Source organism: Sceloporus occidentalis, unplaced genomic scaffold (assembly GCF_023333645.1).
Source record: "Sceloporus occidentalis isolate IW3139 unplaced genomic scaffold, rSceOcc1.0.p SCAF_7, whole genome shotgun sequence".
NCBI lineage: Eukaryota > Metazoa > Chordata > Lepidosauria > Squamata > Phrynosomatidae > Sceloporus > Sceloporus occidentalis.
In genome coordinates this window covers 16,189,351-16,209,487 of record NW_028316987.1, presented here as the reverse complement: position 1 = coordinate 16,209,487, position 20,137 = coordinate 16,189,351, and the positions used below count along the sequence as shown (strand labels likewise).

The window sequence follows — 20,137 nt, the reverse complement described above, 5'->3', positions numbered from 1 at the left end:
AAAACACACTGCAGGAATAATCCAGTTTGAGACCGCTTTAACTGCTCTGGTTCAATGCTAGGGAATCTTGGGAGTTGTAGTTTATTGTGGCACCAGAGCTCTCTGACAGAGAAGGCCAAATGTCTCTGAGTGGACTCAGGGTACAACGCTGGAGACAACGTTTCGATTCCTCACTGAGCCACAAAACTCATTGGGTGAATATGGGCAAGTCACAGTCTCTCAGCCTCAAGGGAAAGCCATGGCAAACCCCCTCTGAACATATCTTGTCAAGAAAACCCCTTGACATGCCCTTAGGGTTGCCATAAATCGAAAAGGAAGGCACAAAACAACAAAGACAGACCAACAAACCCCACAGCTTTCAATGCTGTTTGTGTCAGTGTCATTAAATCGGAACACAGCCCAAGGTTTTGGTTCAGATTTCAAACTCCAAACGTATATATTTTTAAAATCACACTTTGAAAAATCCTGACAACTGCCTCGGAAGGAACCCTGGCCGCATTCTCACTTACAAATAAACCACTTAGTGATGTGAATTGATGGATCGGTTTGGCAGCAGAGTGTAGTTCGCACTACGTTCGCCCAGATCACATAAAATAACCCACTTATGGTTTACATTGACGAATGAATCAGTTCAAAATGGAAATGTCCCCAGACAGCTGAAGGGCAAATTTAAATCGATTCTGATCCGCATCTGGTTTTTCACACTTGCGCATAATCGATTCAAGTGTGAACCATGGTCATTTAAACTGATTCGCGATCCTGTTTAAAAGATAATGGGAACGAGGCCCCTCCTGTTAAGCTTTTCAATGAATAAAAACCAGGAGGTCTTGATGGATTTAAATGTGTTTTGTGCCTTCAAGTCCTTTCTGATTTGTCTTTTTAGATTGTAAGCCTGAGGGCAGGAAAATATCTAATTTAGAAAAAATGTAAGGCGCTCTGATAGCCTTCTGGCTGAAGAGCGGGGTATAAATACTATCAATCATTCAATCAATCAATCGTGGGTTTTTCTTGGCAAGATTTGTTCAGAGAGGGTTTGCCACTGCCTTCCCCTGAGGCTGAGAGAGTGTGACTTCTTGCCTAAGGTCACCTAGTGAGGTTCCTGACAAATTCAAACCCTAATCCTAATCCAAAATATCGAACCCTAATCCTAATCCAAAGTATCGAACCCTAATCCTAATCCAGAGTATCGAACCCTAATCCTAATCCTGAGTATCAAGACTAGACTCTCTTAAACCCATTGATTTAAACGGGGTTGCTCTGCCTATGGCTAGGGGTGCATCTACACTGTAGAAATCATGCAGTTTGACTCCACTTTAAATGTTCTTCAGAGGCAGAGGGATTTATTCCCAAGTAAAAAAATGCATAACATTGCAATAAAACTGTAAAAATGAAATCTAGTACTTGGAAATGAACTAAATGCATCCCAATGAGTAACAACGCAAGCTTGAGAAAGGTGTCTGGTTTAATGATAGAATGATTCGATGTACAAGATTGCAACCTTGGTTAAATTTCCTTGATCGGGCTGCTGCCGAATCGCCTTGAAAAGGAGGCAGGAGATGTAGTCTTCCGGCGAAGGGGGTATAGCTCAGTGGTAGAGCATTTGACTGCAGATCAAGAGGTCCCTGGTTCAAATCCGGGTGCCCCCTCATAAGATTTTTCTTTTTTAAAATAAAGATCACTACTTATTAAAATTGCAGTAAGAATTAAAAACTGCAATAAAATTGCTGCAATGATTAAAATTGCAGCAATATTTTTTTTAAAGATCACTAATTATTAACATTGCAGTAATTCCTAAATGTGTGGAATTTAGGAACAAATGCACAGTCAGTTTTTACAAAGGCACTTGCATGAGTGTATTTTAATGGTTTCTTAAGGTCCACACTGCAGAAATAATCCAGTTTGAGATTGCTTTAACTGCCCTGGCTCAGTTCTAGGGAATCATGGGAAATGGAGTTTATTGTGGCACCAGAGCTCTCTGACAGAGGTGAAATGTTTCACAAAACTACAATTCCCAGAATTCCCTAGGGCTGTTAAAGCAGTCTCAAACTGGATTATTTCTGCAGTGTGTTTTGCACCATAGTCTTCTATTTTACCTGTTGGTTTTATGTGAGGAGAGGCGGGAAATAACAATAATAATAATAATAATAATAATAATAATATGCCAATATGACTAGTTCAGAAGAATCCAGTCCTTTGGGCTATAGGAACTGAAGTTATTGATCCAGTCCACACTGCAGAAATAATCCAGTTTGAGACCACTTTAACTGCCCTCAGTGCTAGGGAATTCTGGGAATTGTAGTTTTGTGAGACATTTAACCTTTGTCAGAGAATTCTGGTGCCACAATATAAACTACAACTCCCAGGATTCCCTAGCACTCATCCAGGGCAGTTGAAGCGGTCTCAAACTGTATTATTTCTGCAGTGTGGACTGGACCTTTTTAACTCCTCTCCGATCTAGATTTTGCTGCCACGATCACAAGTTAAAGGTCCCTGTTTGGGCCATCAATAAACAGGGGAAATAATTAATCTTTTGAGTTTTAATAATCAATTGAACAATTAATTAATCCTTTAAATTCTGTGCTTGCATTTTTATTTTATGTTTTCTCATCCATTTCATTCGCTTCTCATTTATTTCTCCTGCTTTTAAACTTCCTCACCCTCACAGAGAAGGCTAAATAGCTCACAAAACTACAGTTCCCAGAATTCCCTAGCACTGAGGGCAGTTTCTTCTTTTTTCCCCATTTCTCTGAGGTAAATAATAATAATAATAATAATAATACTATATTTGGACTTCTACCTATTTCTATATCATAATCCTTTCTATTTCTATTATCACTTTCCCCCAAAATGTTTGTACATATCTACATAGCCACCACATACGCATATATGACCCTACTTCTTGACATCCTCTCCAGCAATTTTTTGAATTTATTCTTATCAATATTATGTAATCTAACTGGTGTCAAATGCCATTTCCAAACCAATTTATAATAATTTCCCTTAATCAGTGCCAATAAGTTCTTCAAGTGACTTTGTTCCCAAATTTTATCCCATTCCTTATCACTTATTTTGCATCCTAGTCATGGCAGCTAAAGAGGTGTCAAACTGCATCAATTCTGCAGTGTAGATGCAGTCAGATATTTATTTTGAAACAAGATGAGAGTGGAATTCCTTCTCCTAAATTTCAGGCTTAATCTCATGCAGGATTTGACATACTCTGTTTTGTGTAGTGAAATTGATTTGTGCTGCTCTTTGCTGTCATCTAATATTTATAAAATTGGCATTTTTTGGTATTGTACATTCTTGGACCACAAAAATGGCCCTTGGGAGCAATATGGGGCCCACAGGCTGTACTTTGCTCACCCATGTTGTAAATCTTATGCTTTTTCCCCTCCAGTGCTTAAAGAAGTGACTACTCATGATGCCTGGTGATTCTGAAAGTTGGAGTAAAAAACAAACAAGCAACTTGTTGGAGCTTATTTGCCTTTTCAAAATGAAGTAAACCCCAGCTCATAAAGCAAAGCTTTAACAACTTTAACAGTGTTGATCCACCTTGTGGACTTTTTCACACGGGAGACAACCGTCATTAAATCATGATTAAATCATACTAATAGCATGATCAGGGGGGAGATTATCATACCCCTGTGCACTTCTCCTGTTCACGTCCCATGCATAAACAGTAATAGATACGTCATTGGGTAATAATGGAAACTTACATTATTACCCAATGATACGTCCATTACTGTTTATGTATGGGTCACAAATGGGAGAAGTGCGCGGGGGTGTGATAATCTTCCACCCGATCGCATTATTAGCACGATTTAATCACAATTTAATGACGCTTGCCTCTCCCGTGTGAAAGAGCCCCTTCTGAAAATTCTTCTAGCGGCTTTGTGCTGTGAACATTTATATTTATTTAGTGGACATTGCTGGATTCAAATATTCAAAATTATTATTAAAATATTAAATTAAAAAAGCCCCATTATTTAACTGTGCAATGCTGTACGTGTTTTTCCTGGAAATAAGTTTTAAAATTTCAGGTATGTGTTCAAAGAACTGGAGTTTAATAGTTTACCATAATAGTATGCAGCCCTTCCTGATGATCTGCACCCCAAAACCTTTGAAATTTCTTTGCACACTTTTATTAAATAATGCCTGAGCCTGTTAAGATTCTTTGAATGAGTTAATATAATCCCTTATATTATACACTGCTATGTTACAGGTTTGCAAGGTTTGCTATGAACCTGGTTTTTTCAACAAACGCTCAGTCACAACTGACATTATAGTAAACACAATTTTTATTTCAAGGGAGCAACTTGAGGAGGGAGGGAGGTGATAGGAGTGGTCAACAGGTGAAACATCTGTGCAAAGACCAAGGTAGAAAGATGTATTGTCTTGCAAGCAAGTGCACGAGTCACAACTATTCGGCTGAAGCTGGCTAAGATTTCAGACAAAAGGAGGACTCTGTATTCTTTAAATCAACCTTTTTACTGGAGGTACAGGTATCCTTGAAACTATTTTCAGGTCTCAGGAAAGCCCTGCATAAAAAGTATTACATCTACAGCTTAAAAAAAAAAACCTTAACATTTCCCCCATTACAATCTCTCATAGAATCCCTATCTTCTCAGACAACCCTCAAGTTCCAGGGAACCCTGGTTAAACAACCCTGCTTTATAGTAACTTGTCTGGAATAATCACAGAATCATAGTGTTAGTAACACAGTATTTTTTGAAGCGGTACAGAATGCCACTGGGTAGTCACAATGGGATCATATACCCAGACTTTGGTATGAAGAGACTTCCATGTCTGATGGTAAGAGATAGAGTTGAACTGACCCTCTTGTTCTTTAACTTTAGCATCAAGCATGGGTTTAATTAAGGGAGGGAGGGCCAGACCTATTATTGTGTGCGTTGTGTGCCTTCAAATAGTTTCCAACTTATGGTGGCCCTAACATGGGATTTTCTTGCCAAGCTTTGTTCAGAGGAGGCTTGCCATAGCCTTGCCCTGAGGCTGAGAGTAAGTGACTTGCCCAAGGCCACCCAGTGGGTTTCCATGGCTGAGCAGGAATAGAACCCTGTTCTCCAGTCATAGTCCAATACTTAAAACCACTATGCAGTGCTGGCTCTCCCAAGGATGTGAAATAGCTATCTCAAGCAGGTGACTTTAGGGGTCATGAAAGACCAGCAAATTATTGACCACTGTCAGATTTTTAGGGACATGGGATTGAGGTTTTTTTTAAAAAACCTCAAATAGTTTCCGACTTACGGTGGCTCTAACATGGGGTTTTCTTGGCAAGCTTTTATTCAGCGGAGATTTGCCAATATAACTTGCCCAACCTTGACTTGGGAGATGGGGGTGGTTTTTGCAGTTCAACTTTGGGCCCTAAAAGTTGGGCCTGAGCTTAACCCAAGTTTAAGAAAAGGTAAGGAACAGATGTGCAGAATGGACTCATGTGGAAATCATATATAGATTGGATGGCCAGGGGGTGGGATGGAAAAGACAATCTGCTATCTAAAGTTACAAAATTTGTATACCAAAGGGAGAGAAATCATGCAGGGTTTTTGCGCAGGAGGTTTCATCCAACCCACACAAATAAAACACTTTGATCCTGCTTTAGCTATCACAGCTCTTTCCTGTGGAATGCTGGGTTGTGTAGTTTTGTGAGGTACAGTATTTAGGATTCTCTGAAGGAAAGCTCTCATGCCCATGACACTACAGATTCCAGGACTCTGTAGGATACAGACACAGCAGTTAAAATGGAATCAAAGTGTTATAACTATGTAGTATGAAAGTGAACTAAGTAATACTATCTTTTTTTTAAAGCAATTTGGGTTAAGATGAAAATTTCCTGCAACTTTTCTGCTGCCTACAATCACCAGTTTAGACTGTAAGTGGATCACAAAATATATAAATAGAACATTAGGAATATAGACCAGAATCCAAAGAACTACACATTTTGTTTTGCATGCCAAGAAGCACAGGAGAATTTCAAAAGCATCTTGTGATAATGGCAGAAGGAATCAGTTATTTAAAGTCAACAATGCCACTGAGTATGCGATCAAATTCTCAACTATACCAAAAATAGGCCTCACCTATTCACATGATTTTCAGAATTCAACATGTCCCATTTTCCTAGTTTACTTTTAGAGCAACAACTGCCACAACTACATTATTCTCATCGTCAAGTGCTTCTCTCCCACTCAGCTCCACTCTCAAATTTAAGTTGTTTTGATACCACTAGGCTGTATCTGAGAGAGGAGCACCAAGTTATAAAATGGCAGAAAGCAGCAGCAGAGTAGAAATTCAGCTCTGGAATATGACCTATTCAGCCAAACTAGGCTCTGCAGGAGGCTATGTGTAAACTCTGCATTTATGCCAGTGATGCCAGGTGAGGGCAGAGAAGCTGTAATGACGGAGATGATGCTGCAATGATGGAGGAACTGCGATGATGGCTTCAGATGTCTGCCTCAAATAGTAGACTGCTCCTGCAGGAAGCCCTCAGCACCGGGCACACCACGCTCTGGTTCGGAGGCAAGGGCTGCCTCGTGCAACACAGCCATGTGCTCCTCTGCTGCAGAGAGGGATTGGTCAATCCAGTCCATACGGCTGGGAGAGTGGCAGGCATTCCGTGTGATCAAGACCAAATGGCTCACTGAGAGCAGAAGTGCTGTGGTCCTAGAAAGGAAAGTGGGTTGATCAAAACAGGAGCAAGGCAAAGTATTTCCAGTTCAACCATGAGCCCCATTCTCTTCTTGCATCCAATTCTAAACTGATGAGATGATTTTTTTCAGGACACATTTGCACAAACATGTTACAGAGCTCACAGGGAGCCACCTCCAGAATATGTGAAACCTGTGTGTGTGGGGGAGACATATTTGGACAGCATAGCCTGTGGGATTATGGGATTTGTAGTTCAAAACTATTCTAAACTCTGAGAACATGCTGTATAACTCAGACCCTTCTTCTTAAAGTCACCGGTCAATTTATGATGACCACAGGAATTTCATAGTTTTCTTAGGCAAGGAATACTCAGAGGTGGTTTTGCCAGTTTCTTCCTCTGAAATATAATGAACAGCACCTCATATTTTTGGAGGTCTCCCATCCAAGTACTAACTAGACCTGACTGCTTAACTTCCAAGATCAGACAGGATCTGGTGTCTTTAGGGTATGTAGGTCCTTCAAATCCTTTCTACTATACTGTAATTCTAAGAGTTTTAAGTATCATCCAATACCTGCTCTACTAATTAGATGAGATCCCTGGAACATGAATGAAGGGGTTATTCTATCTCTGTTGCCCTTTTGTCATCATGTATGGGTAATCTAAACCTAATATACTCACCTGGCATCCAAAAGCTTAGGGTCCAATGGGGGGTACATGGATCGGACCACATCATCCACCCTGGGATTTAAAACAACAACAACAAAAATAAGGTGCAGGTATGCCTCCTTCAATGTCTTTCTAACAAGTAGTGTGTAAATAAATAAATAAATAAATAAATAAACTAATGACAAATAAAGAGAGGAAAAATGGGGCAAGACAGACAGATCATGTACTTATTACTATGCTTCCACATAGGTGTTCTCTAGAATTGCCACACTTTGTTTGCTCATCTTTCATAAGGCATCCATGTGACACTAAGGTTAAATTGTGATTCTCTTGTATTCTTTCTCTGCTTTTTTTTCTCTTTCAGACAGCAGAAAATCTGATTTTTTAGGGGTTCCGTGGAAGAGTAGCACAAGCTGTACAGCTTCAGGTTCCTTTACCACCAGCACCAGCTGATGGGGCAAGTGAACCTCTTCCAAGTTGTGACTACTTTAAGGGAGCTATCCATGGTGCTCATTTTACTTAGGAATCAGGTTCAGCACCTTGGAGACCTCCATTAAAGGCTGGATTGAAATGTAGCATGGATTCACTACACCACTGACATGAGATCCACCAGCTACCCAATTTAGAACTACCATTATTATTATTTTTTAAAAAGGCATGACTTTCATGTATGTAATAACATGCAACATTGTGTGGGTAGATGACACTTCACTGTTACCTTTCCTGTCAGCACCATTTTACCAGTGTGCTATTATTTTTAACCACTTTTCTAATTAGTGCCCAAATTCCTATGCACAGACACAAGCCCCTACAGATAAAATCATATCAGTGCATATTAATATTTTGATTTAAAAATAAACATATAAGACCTCCATAGTCATTACGCTGTTAGCATCAGGTTTATTTTCCCCTCCCTCTCAGTTTGTTTGTTAGTTATTACTGATGATTTTTAAGCTTACTAAAAAACTGCCCTACACTTCCTATGTTGTCCTGCTGTGGCTCAAGTACAGCAGAAATGCAGCGTCCTATCACTCATGATGAAGATTCAGATAGCAGTTGAAGGATGGCTTGTATGTTGCAATGTGACGTAGGGAAATGGATGTATTCTCTGCTTCATGCACAAAATATTGTGGAGTGTTCATTAGATATAAAAAACCATTACATCAGATACAGGCATTTTGCTGTCTATTAAATTGCTTCTAAGATGTATGCAGATTTTTCTTCATCCTTATCTGGGCTGTCTGTTGTTGCTGTTGTGTGCCTTCAAGTTGTTTCTGACTGATGGCAATCCTAATAACCCTATCATTGGTTTGCCTTGGCATGTTTCTTCAGAGAGGGTTTGTGATTGCCATCCTCTGAAGCTGAGAGAGAGTGACTTGGCCAAAATCACCCAGGGGGTTTCCATGGCTGAGCAGGGATTTGAACCCTGCTCTCCAGGGTCATAGTCCAGTGCTCAAACCAGTACACCACTATCCCTAGTTCAACCTGCTCCCATCTCAAACCTCTGCACTGATGGAAGAGCCATTAACCAACCCACCATCTAATAATCCCTTCTCTCAAGCTTGGCATATGCCCCGACAACTCTCACCTGGGACTGATCCGCTTGGCAACCACAATGATGTCGTTGAGGCTCGCTGGAGACTTCATCTGAGCCCCAGAACCCATTGTCATGGCAACAAGCTTCTCTGTGAGGGTGTGACAGATCTGTGCAAAGAGTGATTCAAGTATCAGTGCTGCTTGATGCAGAAGCTGGGGGTGTGCTTATTATTTGCCCCAACTATTTTTTTGCTACATAAAGTACGGTGCTCCTCTCAGGAAGAACATACATGCATGCATGCATGCATAAACATGCCCACCATTCTAATAAAATATACAGTCCTCCCTCCATTCTCGCAGTCTTCAGATCTGCATCCCTCACTTATGTGCAAGAGATGAACGGAGAGAGAATGAATGGGGCACGTGCTTGCGACGCGCCCCTGCTCCTATATTCAAGCCATAGGCGAAACTTTGATTTCGTGTGGAGGTCCAGAACAGATCCCCCATGAAAAAGGAGGGGCAACTGTATATCCAGGGAAAGGCATGTTGCTATGCAGAAAAATCCAAAACCATACTGTGGTGATACTTTTTATTAGGCCAATTAAAAGGTACAAAATGCATTGCACAAATTTTTGAAGCTGACAGGCTAGATCTCAATGGAAATGCTTTACTTCTAAAAATAGAGATACCTTTGTGTTCCAGTTGTCTCATGGGCAACAAGGTGTGCAGCCTTTACCTGCATCAGACCTTCCCTTTCCACCATATTAAACACAGCTTTAGCATTTCAAAAAAGACAAACCTCCATGATCCTCCATTGTCACATTTCTTCCTCTAAAACTGTGGTCCGCAAACTGTGCCTTTTAAGAGCTTTTGGACTTCAACTCCCAGAAGCCTCAGCCTTGTTAGCCAATAGACTGGGATTCTGGGAAGTGAAGCCCAAAATCTCTTAAAGAGCACAGTTTGAGGACCTCCCCTCTAAAAAGACTTTTAACGTCTACACCTGATGAAAAATTGTGAGCTTCAAAAACTTGTGTAATATATTTTGCAACTTTTGGTTGGCCTAAGAATAGTATAACAACCATGTCCAGAATCCTACTGTGGACTTAGAAGGTCTAAGTACCATAGTTACATCCCAATCTCCCCTACCACCACTTAGCAGGCAGCAGCTGCAGCAATGCTGATCATGATGATAATTTTCTATCCCACCTTTTCCCCAAACTGGGACTCAAAGAGGCTTGCAACAATTAAAAAAACATAGTTAAAAATCCACAAAATACGAAAGTCAAAACACAATTAAATAATTGGGGGGGGAATTTCAAATCAAGTTAAAACATGTATCATTAAAACACACACAGAGAGACACAGACACACACTAGCACAACAATTAGCAATATCCAGTGCATTGTGTGAGATGGGCCTTATATTACCATTCATCAAATTCTGTTCCTTGCTCAATTGGGGAGCAGCTAACTGACATTTCCATCCCCTACTGCAACCAATTTCCCAAAGGACAGGGAAGCAGACCCCCATCAATTACAGTTGCTACTGCCTGGCAACTGAGGCTTAGGAGACTTTCAGTCCCTATTTATCGCCTAAATTAGGGAATACATGGGGACTGTGAATATGAAACAGGCACAAGTGCATAACTCTAGGACTAAGTTATGCATTCGTAACTGCCCAACAGGATTCTGGCTCGTGTTTTTTGGACTTTATTTTATTTTACACTGGAGATTATCACAAGCATCCTCCTCCCGTCATTAAATTGTCATTAAATCATGTTAATCGTGCAATCAGAAAGAAGATTATCACATCCCTGCGCATTTATCCCTTTCTTGTCCCATCTGTAAACAGTAATGGATGTGTCATTTGGTCTTAACGGGAGTTTCCATTAATATCAAGTGACACGTCCATTACTGTTTACAGACGAGACAAGAATGGGATAAGCGCGGGGTGTGTGTGATAATCTTCCTCCTGACTGCATGATTTAATGATGTTTTAATAACGGGAGGAGGATGCTTGCCTCCCGTATGATGAAGTTCACTGTTTTAGGACTTGGTACACTGACACTGAGCTTTATCACACTAGTAGGGGATTTAAATGAGAGTTAAACTAGAGAAAACCAGGAAATGCCTGAAGTTTATCACACAACATTTCCTGGTTTTCTCTAGTTTAACTCTCGTTTAAATCCTGTTTGCCCACTAGTGTGATAAAGCTCATTGTGATGTCCAAAGCAAGGATTTACCTTTAGAATAGCGATGCAGTGGGAGACCAGGCCCCTGAGGGAGGAAAACAAAAAGGAAGCATCACATTAGTGACATTTTAACAGGTTCACCCACACTTTCATAGCGCAATTCCTCCTCCATTGTTACTATCAGCTTAAACATGAAAAAGGGATCTTGCATTCAGGACCACTGCCTACAATTCAGTTGTCCAGTCTTTACGTTCCTTGGCCAGAGTGCAGTGCTCCTCCTTTCCCTTAGTCTCCCAACCATTTTGGTAATTTTCTTTTTGACACACTGGAAGGCTGTTTCTAAACATTCCACTGATGGCACTTTCCCCTAAGCAGTTAGAATGGAAATGAACATGCTATGATTTCACAATATCTATGGGAGGGGAGGACAGAAAAGTGGCATGTAACATGTTTCACAGCCTCTAATGGTACAGTTGTCCATCGATAGCCACAGATTCTTTATCCACGGATTCAACCATCCATGGCTTGAAATATATTTCAAATATATATATATATATATATATATATATATATATATTTGAAAAAACAAACCTCGATTTTACCATTTGATATATGGCGCATCATTTTACTATGCCATTGCATATAACAGGACTTGAGCATCCACAGATTTTTAAATGCCACTCTGCATTAAGTCGCTATGCTGTCTGAGAGGCCATGTTGCCCAACTTACGAAGCGTCTTCAATCCAGTCTTCATTCTCCAGAATTGCTTCAATATGAGGGTTTGTTATCACCACATCATCCAACTCTAGTTCTGAGGGTTCTGACTGTGTCTCCGTCGTGCCCATAAGATCAACAATGGGCCTGAGAGGGGAGTACAAAAGGGATGGGGGGAAAGAGAATGAGCATTTTCTACCCCAACAAGCCTACTCAGGCCTTTGCAGGAAGGCTTTGGAAGCCACAACTGAATACAGTTACTAGCTGTGAAGAAAAATATCTCCAAACATGTACAGTACTTGAGCTTTTTACAATTCGGTTTACAGAAATCAGCATGGGGAAATACATATTACTGGGAATCAGAGATAAGAAGTGATCATCCACTAGCTGAAGATCCAATTGATATTAAAAGCACGAGAACAGGAGGAAACAAAAAAGTTGGCAACCATTTTAAAAAACTAGAGAGTTTGAAACTATGGCGATTTTGCTCCATTGATTATAAATTTTCCTCATTACAGTTTGGGTTTTTCTGATTTGCAGTGTGGTTTTTAATGGACATTATTTCTGTTTTCCTCTTACTTTCCCCATTCTCAGCTTGGCCACTGGTTGACCTTGGGCAAGTAACATGATCTCAGCCTCAGGGGAAAGCAATGGAAAACCCCCTCTGAACAAATCTTGCCATGATAGGTTTGCTTTAGAATTGCCAAAAGCTGGAAACAACTTGAAGGCACACAACAAGAGCAAAAGAACACTGATTTACCGTACCCCCGAGCATTCCTGTTTATATGACGAGATAATCTGTGCCCTCATGTCAAAATGTTTTTGAATGCCAGCTGAGAAACACATTATTATGTTTTAAATCATAATTTCTATATCCTTTCAAAATACCAGCCAAGGCCCGTGCAATCTCTGAAGATGGATAAAGATGATGCTCCTTGTGGAAGTGCCTTTTCAGTCATCAGTTGGGCTCATTTCCTGAGCTTGTTTCAGATCAAAATTGAAGAAGGACCGAAAAGTTGATCAAATACCATCTTATGAATTATTATTAACAACAATCTTCAGTTCCCTAGAGTGTATACAAATTACTTTATTATCCTTTCAAAAGGTGCTGCGTGTTTGTAGGATCTGTTCCCTCTTTAAAGCTGCCTTGAATCCTGGTTCTGTGAAAATACCTTTGCATAAATAAAGATGGTGATGATGGTGACGAATCCTGGAATCCGTATTCTAAACCAAGTTCCTAGGGATGTTAATTGTCACTTATTTCTTTCTTGTACCTGAGAATCTAAAAATTGTCACCACTGGGGAGGGAGAGGTTTTTTGCCACTGGGGAAAGATTATGAGTTTGTGCTCGTTTTTTGGATTTTTGGGGGGTGGAGGTGTATTTTAAATTTTTTGGGGAAACTACTTTCCAAATCTTTCTTGTACTAAAATCTATTTTACACAAAGCCCAAAGCTTTTTGCCACTGATGCAGTGGGCACACACACAAACAAAATGAGGCAGTGACTTTTTTTGTGTGTGCTCTTTCTCAGGAGTGAAAAATCTTGTGATGGTTCACATTGTTTTCAAAAGAGAGTCTTGCCATACTGAGACATCTTTTTTTGTCATTAATTAGAAAAATCTGTAACTGTTCTTTAAATCTATAAGAAAAAAAAACACAACTTGACCTGTAGGTAACTAACAAGGATGCATAGAGGTCATTTGCCAAACTACAACATATTCTAAACTGGAGGCTTCCCAGTTGGAAAGGGCATTGGGCTCCAATACTGTATATACTCGACTATAGGTTGACCTCATGTACAAGTCAAGGGCAGGTTTTGGGACCAAAATAATGGATTTTGATATGACCCGTGGATAAGTTGAGGGTAAGATTTAGGTGCATCTAACAAATGATGTAAAGGACAAAGTAAAGGAAAACAATGCCAAAGAACTTACAATATTCCAGCTGTCATAACTGTTTGTGCTCACACTAAAGGCTGGATGAATAAAACAATAGAGAGAGTCAGTGCTTCCACTACAGATTATATTCTTGCCTTTCACCAGCAGATAGTTCCTTTTTAAAAAATAAGAGTTAAAGTACAGTACTGTACTCACATTGACCGGTGATAAGTCGATTCAAGTTTTTTTTTTATCAATTTTTGACTCAGGTTTCTAGACTTATACATGAGTATATACAGTAATTCTTTTTTCCAGAATTAGAAGTTCTACTCACCTGGTATCATAGTGGTTTAAGAAGTCCTTGGGCCTACAGTAACGCTGCCTACAAACCACAACTAGGGCTACAAAAGAAGCCAGAAAGATGGTCGCCAGAACGCCAATGGCCACAATCACAACTGTCTCCATTGAGTCCCCACTGTGTCCTTGAGGAAGAGGATGATGAGAGAGCGATTCACTTTTTTTGGGCCACTTCAGTGATATTTGTACCTGAAATGAGACTGAGCAAAATGAGATATAGGAGGTGCCTCACAGTTACACCACTGAACACATGGCCTCTCTTACACAGCATTTCAAAGTATGGCTTGGTGGATAGAATATGTAAGGCCAGGAGCAGGTCTGGGAGCCTTTTTAAAAAAATGTTAAGGTGTTGGGTGTTACTTGTTGTTTTCAAATTAGCACATTATTCTTTATTACATTTTTACATGTAATTTTCTACTTAAGTTTTTATTGTTGCTCTTAAAATTGGTTTTTGGAAAACACTTGAAAATATAAAAATGGTCAAAATTCCTTCCAAATAACTTCTCCATCTTTCAGAAATATTGGCCAAGATCCTTTATACTTTTGTAAAGTAAATACATGCCAGCACAATTACAGCCAGGATGCATCACTAATTGTGCAGTGAGCACAGAGTGACCAGCTGCCCTAATCACAATGGAGGACAAGGCACCATAAAATGTATGGCATTCAAGAAAACTGTAGGACATTATCAAATAAAAGCTAAAAACACCAATATAAATGTAAATTCATGCTTCTCAGACATGTTCAGAATGGAAGACATTTTGAAATTCTTCCTGGACAGACGTTTGAAATGTATGTTATGTCCTGGAAAAGGAGGATGTCTGGTCACTCTGAGTGAGCAGTGGTCCATTCCATCCACCAAGTCCAAAGAGAGTCAACTGTGTTCTTGCAGAATTCTATGCTATGCTAGGAACCACATTTCACAACCACTTGTGCTTGAATAACCACACTTCACAAGTGCTTGAATAACTATTTTTATGCTAGTGTAGTGCTCCAACAGGATTCTGGCCAATGAGTAAACATTACTTCTCCGGCACACACAAAATACAACGGTATCTGTCATTGCTGTTTTTACAAAAATGTCATTGCACTCTCATTGCCTTGCAAGCTAGGGGGTTCAATTATTATTTGCAACAAATTATTTCCAAGCTCCTTCTAGGAAGTTTTAGTTGGTGTTTCTGGCGAAATACATTTATGAAATAAGAAGTATACCTGTGTATTCCCTCCAGTATTTTGCAGATGAAAAGTGGGACATGCATGGCTAAGCAACATCAGAGTATGGTCAAGATGGAAAATGTTATTAATGAAGAACAATGCACAAAACAGGAGAGGGTGCAGCAGTTTGCTTTTGCCTGGCTTTGCAGAGAAGGGAAAGATACCACCCCACCTTTACTTTCCCCCTTCCTGAATTAAAGCACAAATTACTTTTGCACTTTCAGTTAGCAAACTACTGGTAGGTGCTTATTGTTGTACAGTAGGCATAAAGAAGCTTTGCAGAACTTGGGTCAACAGTTCAGCAGAGGACAAATCTTAGCTATACTCTTAAAATAACAAAAATGCATTACTAAGAGCTTGTAAGCAGATATTCCTAAAACAGGCCAACCTTAAAAATAACTTTTTGTTGTCTATTATATATTTTAGAGCTAACATCTGTAGTTGGATGGGATGGGGGGAGGTAGCTTTTCAAACATCTTATGTAGCTTTGTTTTTAACAATAGCTTCAGGTTCAGATATGGAATTTCACTCTCTGAAGAGGTAAGCTGTCATTAGAAGCACAAGATCAGAAAAAGTTATTTTTATTCTAGAGCACCACTCACCAGGAACTTATTGTACATAAGTCAAAACATCTTTTGTGTTACCCAGGCCCAACATTCTATAAGGCCAAACCATACAGAAAAGGCAGAAGTGAGGCAAACACTTGGTAGCCTTAACGTGAATGAATGCAAATAATTCCTTTCCTTTATCCCTAGATTAGTGTTGCCAGGTTTTCAAAACAACAAAAAAGGGCAGTCAAAATCAATGACATGAAGGGTTGACAATTAGAAAGTAGCTCTAAAAAACCCATTAAATTCATGGGTCACCATATGTTGACAGGTGAATTGAAGGCACATGCACACATATATGTGAGTTTGTGTTCTATCTAAATACCAAAAGAAATGATTTCAGTTAATTTAGCCATGTGTTTTCTATGAAAATTAACATATTGTCCACATGCATAAATTACATTTCTGTCTTTATGAAGCCCCCCCTACCTAAAAATATAGGATTTGTGATTTTATTTTATTTGTTTTACATCTTGTTCAATATATAGAGCTTTCCAGCCATCAAACAGGAGATATTCCTTATAATGATCCCTTATAATCCCTTCCCCGAATAATTGATTTACGGTAGTCGCCCCCACTGATATGGACCATCCTAGCGACTATCCCACGATGTCCTGTTCCTGATTATGATTGTTTTAATGGCTTTTAAATTATATTTTATTACAGTTACTGTTATGTTGTAATTATTATGTTGATTTGGTTTAAGGAGGGAGGGGATAGTGGGATTTATTTCATTGTATCGTATGGATTTTATTGATGTAAGCTGCCTCAAACTTATTGGAGAGGTGGGATAGAAATACATTTTATTATTATTATTATTTATTTATTTATTAATAAGTCATCTGGAAACCTAGACGTATATGGCTTGGGTCCAGATTATTTGAAGAACTGTATCTCCCCATATGAATCTGCCAGAACACTAAGATCATCAGGGGAAGGCTTTCACACCACCTTCTCAGACTCGCTTGGTTAGGATATGAGAGAGCCTTCTCAGTGGCTGCCCCACTCTTTGGAACTCCCTTCTGCAGAAAGCTAGACTGGCCCCCTCTCTGCTTGCCTTTTGAAAGCAAGCCAAGATATTTTTATTTAAGCAAGTGTTTAAAATATAAGCATGCTACAGTGGTTTTTAGACTGAGCATGCATATTGCCTTTTAACTTCTGTTATATTTCTAATGTAATTTTATATTGTTTTTAGGTAATTTTAACTGTTTCAAATTTTGTTGTACAGGTAATGTTTTTTAAATCTGTGAGCCACCTTGGGTCCCTTCGGGGTTGTGGAACTGAAATCTTTAGGGACTTCCAAAAACTGAAAGGTGTTGCAAGTAGGCTACTCGTCACTGTCTGGATTTCCATCACTGTGACACAGATGAACTCAAAAGAGTGACAAATTCATACTATGATGGTCACATTCTCTGCTTTTAGAACAGGGAAGGGATTCAAGAGGTCAGCAAATGTAGTTAGACAACTCCCAGCATTGCTTGCTATTGTATATGCTAGCAAGACCACTGGGGCTTGTAGTCCAATTGAGTCTGCAGAGCCACATGATGTCCATCCCAGTGGTAGTGGCAAACAAGCAGTGATGGGACTACTTTGGTAACCTTATAGGATGCACAAGGAGGAGAGCCAGAGCAAGGTGGTGGTGGTGGGAGGTTATCCTAGGAAACAAGCCAACCCATTTGGGAACTCTACCTGTTGACAGCAGGGTAAAATGAAGTCTCACCTGATCTCTGAAGGTACACACCTGCTGCTGCTGTCACCGCCGCTGGAACTTCCGCATAAGGAGAGCCACACAGCAAACAGCTTTAGTGCTGGTGACCTTTATCCCCCCTCCCATCCCAACCCAAAGTACTGTAAACAGTGCAAGGAACACAGCATGGGAAAGTTTACTTCCTTGGAACCACTTCTGGCTTTGCAGCCACTGGGCTGCACTGGCATCCTTGGGAGCTCCGAAGGCTGGCACAGTTTGCGATGCCAAACCAGGAGGGCAGGATGTGCATCAGGTGGATATCTGTGTGATCTCTCCTTTGTTGTTGTGTGCGTTCAAGTTGTTTCTGACTTATGACAATCCTAAAACAAACCTATCATAGGGTTTTCTTGGCAAGTTACTTCAGCAGGAGTTTACCACAGCTTCCCTATGAAGCCGAGAGACTGTGACTCTCCCAAGGTCACCCAGTGGCTTTCCATGGCTGACCTGGGATTTGAACCCTGATCTCCCAGTGTCTTAGTCCAACACTCAAACCACTACACTATGCTGGCCCTCTATCTATGGATCTGTTCTATCTACAGCCAAATGTCTTTTCTGCATGTAAAAACTCTCTGAAAGTCTGAACTAGGGAAAAGTATGAGTCTTCTGCCTATATAAAGTAATTGCACAAATTAAATAAATGCACATATGGATTTCCTTGTTTGGCACAATTTATTCTGCTTATAAAGTGGTATGGAGGCAGCATGGCATAGTGGTTTGAGTGTTGGACTACAATGTCAGAGACCAGGGTTCGAATCCCTGCTCAGCCATGGAAACCCACTGGGTGAACTTAGGCAAGTCACACTTTCTTGGCCTCAGAGGATAACAAGGGCAAACCCACTCTGAAGAAATTTGCCAAGAAATCCAAAGATACGGTTGCCTTGGCACACCACAACAAGGGAAGAAACCTTGCTACTTGGAAATCCTCCCCTCTTTTTTGTCTTTGCATCTTTATTAACTAGAAATTAGTGATTTTTCTATATGAAAAAGATAATTTTCAGGGTTAGTCTCAAAGGTACTACAAGATCCCTTTGCATATTGATTTTCCAGAGTAACACATTGAATTCTACCACCATTAAGCTTTCTTAGGGCTGGATCCTTTAGTACACTGCTGATAATTCAAGTGGTTCTCCACTTGATGAAAAGTCTACAATTTGCAGAATATTAATTGAGGAACCAAATGCAATATTTTCTAAGATCTCACTCTCTTTTCTTTGCTTCCAAAATGTCTGTCTGCCTTTGTTTCTTCCCTATAATACACATCATGGCTTGTGAGTAAAGTAGCTCCATCATCAACATTTTTTTAAAAAGCATCTTGGAAAGTACCCAAATTAGAAACAAAACCCACTTTGAAGAAACCCCCTTCCTCAAAGAAAAATGTCATGGCTCCTCCTCTTTGCTTAGGAATGTTGCTTCAGCTCCCTCCTAGAGCAAACAGTGGCCTCCTCCCAGGAATGTCTGGTTCTTTTAAGAGGATTAATCCCTGGCTGTTTCTCTCTCCTAAAATTGAAAGCAAGGGTGAGGAGGAGAGCCACCCCTTTTCAGCAGATCTTGAAAAAGAAAAAGAATTAAACACACACCAAAGTGCATGAAGAGCTACCCTCCCAAACCCCTGCAAAAACAAGCAAGCAAAAATGCTTAAAGTAGAAGCAGCCATGGTGAGTAGTTGCTAAAAGAATTCTTCTCTTTGCAATTTTACCTGGGAATCCTGGGGGAATGTGTCCCCTGGCCAAGAGTCTACCAAGGAAAAGTTTCTCTTGCTTAAGCTAAGATGGGCCTCCAAGGCTGCCAATAGCTCCAGCTCCTTTCAAGGTCTCTTGCCAGCCACCTCCTGCCTGCATTCCTGAGCAGGAAGGAACTGAACTGATGCCAGATGGAAAGGAGAGAGATTAGAAAGTGGGCTGGCCAAGCAAGGGGGATTTGAGGTGGGGGCATATTCAGCTGGGATGTGGAGATCAGCCTTCTCCCTGGGAGAAAGTGTCTGCACTACATATCCCAGAGGGATGGAGTTAGCAAAGGGGACAGGGGGCATCTTGTGCCCCTCTAAAATTAGGCAGCCTCTCCATAGATGGTGTTGCAGAACTGTTGTTGTTTCCTTCAAGTCATTTCCAACTTATGGTGAACCTATCATAAGGTTTTCTTGGCATGTTTCTTCAGAGGGGTTTGTCATGGCCATCTTCTGAGGCCGAGAGTGTGTGGCCAGGGGGTTTCATGGCCAAGTAGGGACTTGAATCCTAGTCTCCGGTGTCATAGGACTTTATCACATGGGGAAAATCAGGAAAAATCGGAAGTTTTATCCAGCGATAGTTGCACGATCACGGTAAATATTTTCCCATACCATCGCGATTAAAGATGACATATCCCGGGTATAACCAGAGAATAACCAGCAACAAATCATTCACGGGGAATCTCTTGGTCTTTTAGTGTGACTTTTGGTTAAAGTTGACCAATAGAGTTGTGCTGGAGGACTTAGATATTCCTGGAGAGAACATATTAATAAAATCTGTCAATAAATAAATCTGCAAAAGTCAAAGTTGCAAATGTGGGGAGACTAGTGTATTTATTTTA

At 40.2% G+C, this 20,137-nt stretch overlaps 1 protein-coding gene and 1 non-coding gene across 4 annotated transcripts; one reads left to right on the top strand and one right to left on the bottom strand.

Moving 5' to 3' along the window:
* Positions 1-1,574: 1,574 nt before the first annotated feature.
* TRNAC-GCA (transfer RNA cysteine (anticodon GCA)) lies at positions 1,575-1,646 on the top strand. Its single transcript has one exon. It is a non-coding gene; the product is annotated as a tRNA-Cys (tRNA).
* A 2,650-nt stretch (positions 1,647-4,296) lies between these two features.
* LOC149309273 (transmembrane protein 98) lies at positions 4,297-19,358 on the bottom strand. Of its 3 annotated transcripts, none has more exons than XM_089532089.1 (7): positions 19,269-19,358; positions 13,980-14,202; positions 11,785-11,916; positions 11,106-11,139; positions 8,916-9,031; positions 7,340-7,399; positions 4,297-6,675 (listed from the first exon to the last, which is right to left on the bottom strand). In XM_089532089.1, exons 2-7 carry the CDS (start codon positions 14,108-14,110, stop codon positions 6,468-6,470), a joined length of 681 nt encoding a protein of 226 aa, XP_089388215.1. In that variant the 5' UTR covers positions 14,111-14,202; positions 19,269-19,358; the 3' UTR covers positions 4,297-6,467. The 3 variants fall into 3 exon arrangements, with proteins under 3 accessions (XP_089388215.1, XP_089388214.1, XP_089388216.1); XM_089532088.1 differs by having other exon boundaries at positions 13,980-14,191; XM_089532090.1 differs by lacking the exon at positions 19,269-19,358 and adding an exon at positions 17,546-17,608 and having other exon boundaries at positions 13,980-14,191.
* Between the last annotated feature and the right edge of the window lie 779 nt (positions 19,359-20,137).

What these genes read in the sequence shown, in the direction of transcription:
- LOC149309273 (XM_089532089.1), bottom strand. Translation starts at nt 14,110, where the DNA reads ATGGAGACAGTTGTGATTGTGGCCATTGGCGTTCTGGCGACCATCTTT. An exon ending in GACTGGATTGAAGACGCTTC is followed by an intron (nt 11,140 to 11,784) that starts GTAAGTTGGGCA and finishes TTCCTCCCTCAG; the next exon opens with GGGCCTGGTCTCCCACTGCA. An exon ending in CCTAAGCTTTTGGATGCCAG is followed by an intron (nt 6,676 to 7,339) that starts GTGAGTATATTA and finishes TTTCCTTTCTAG; the next exon opens with GACCACAGCACTTCTGCTCT.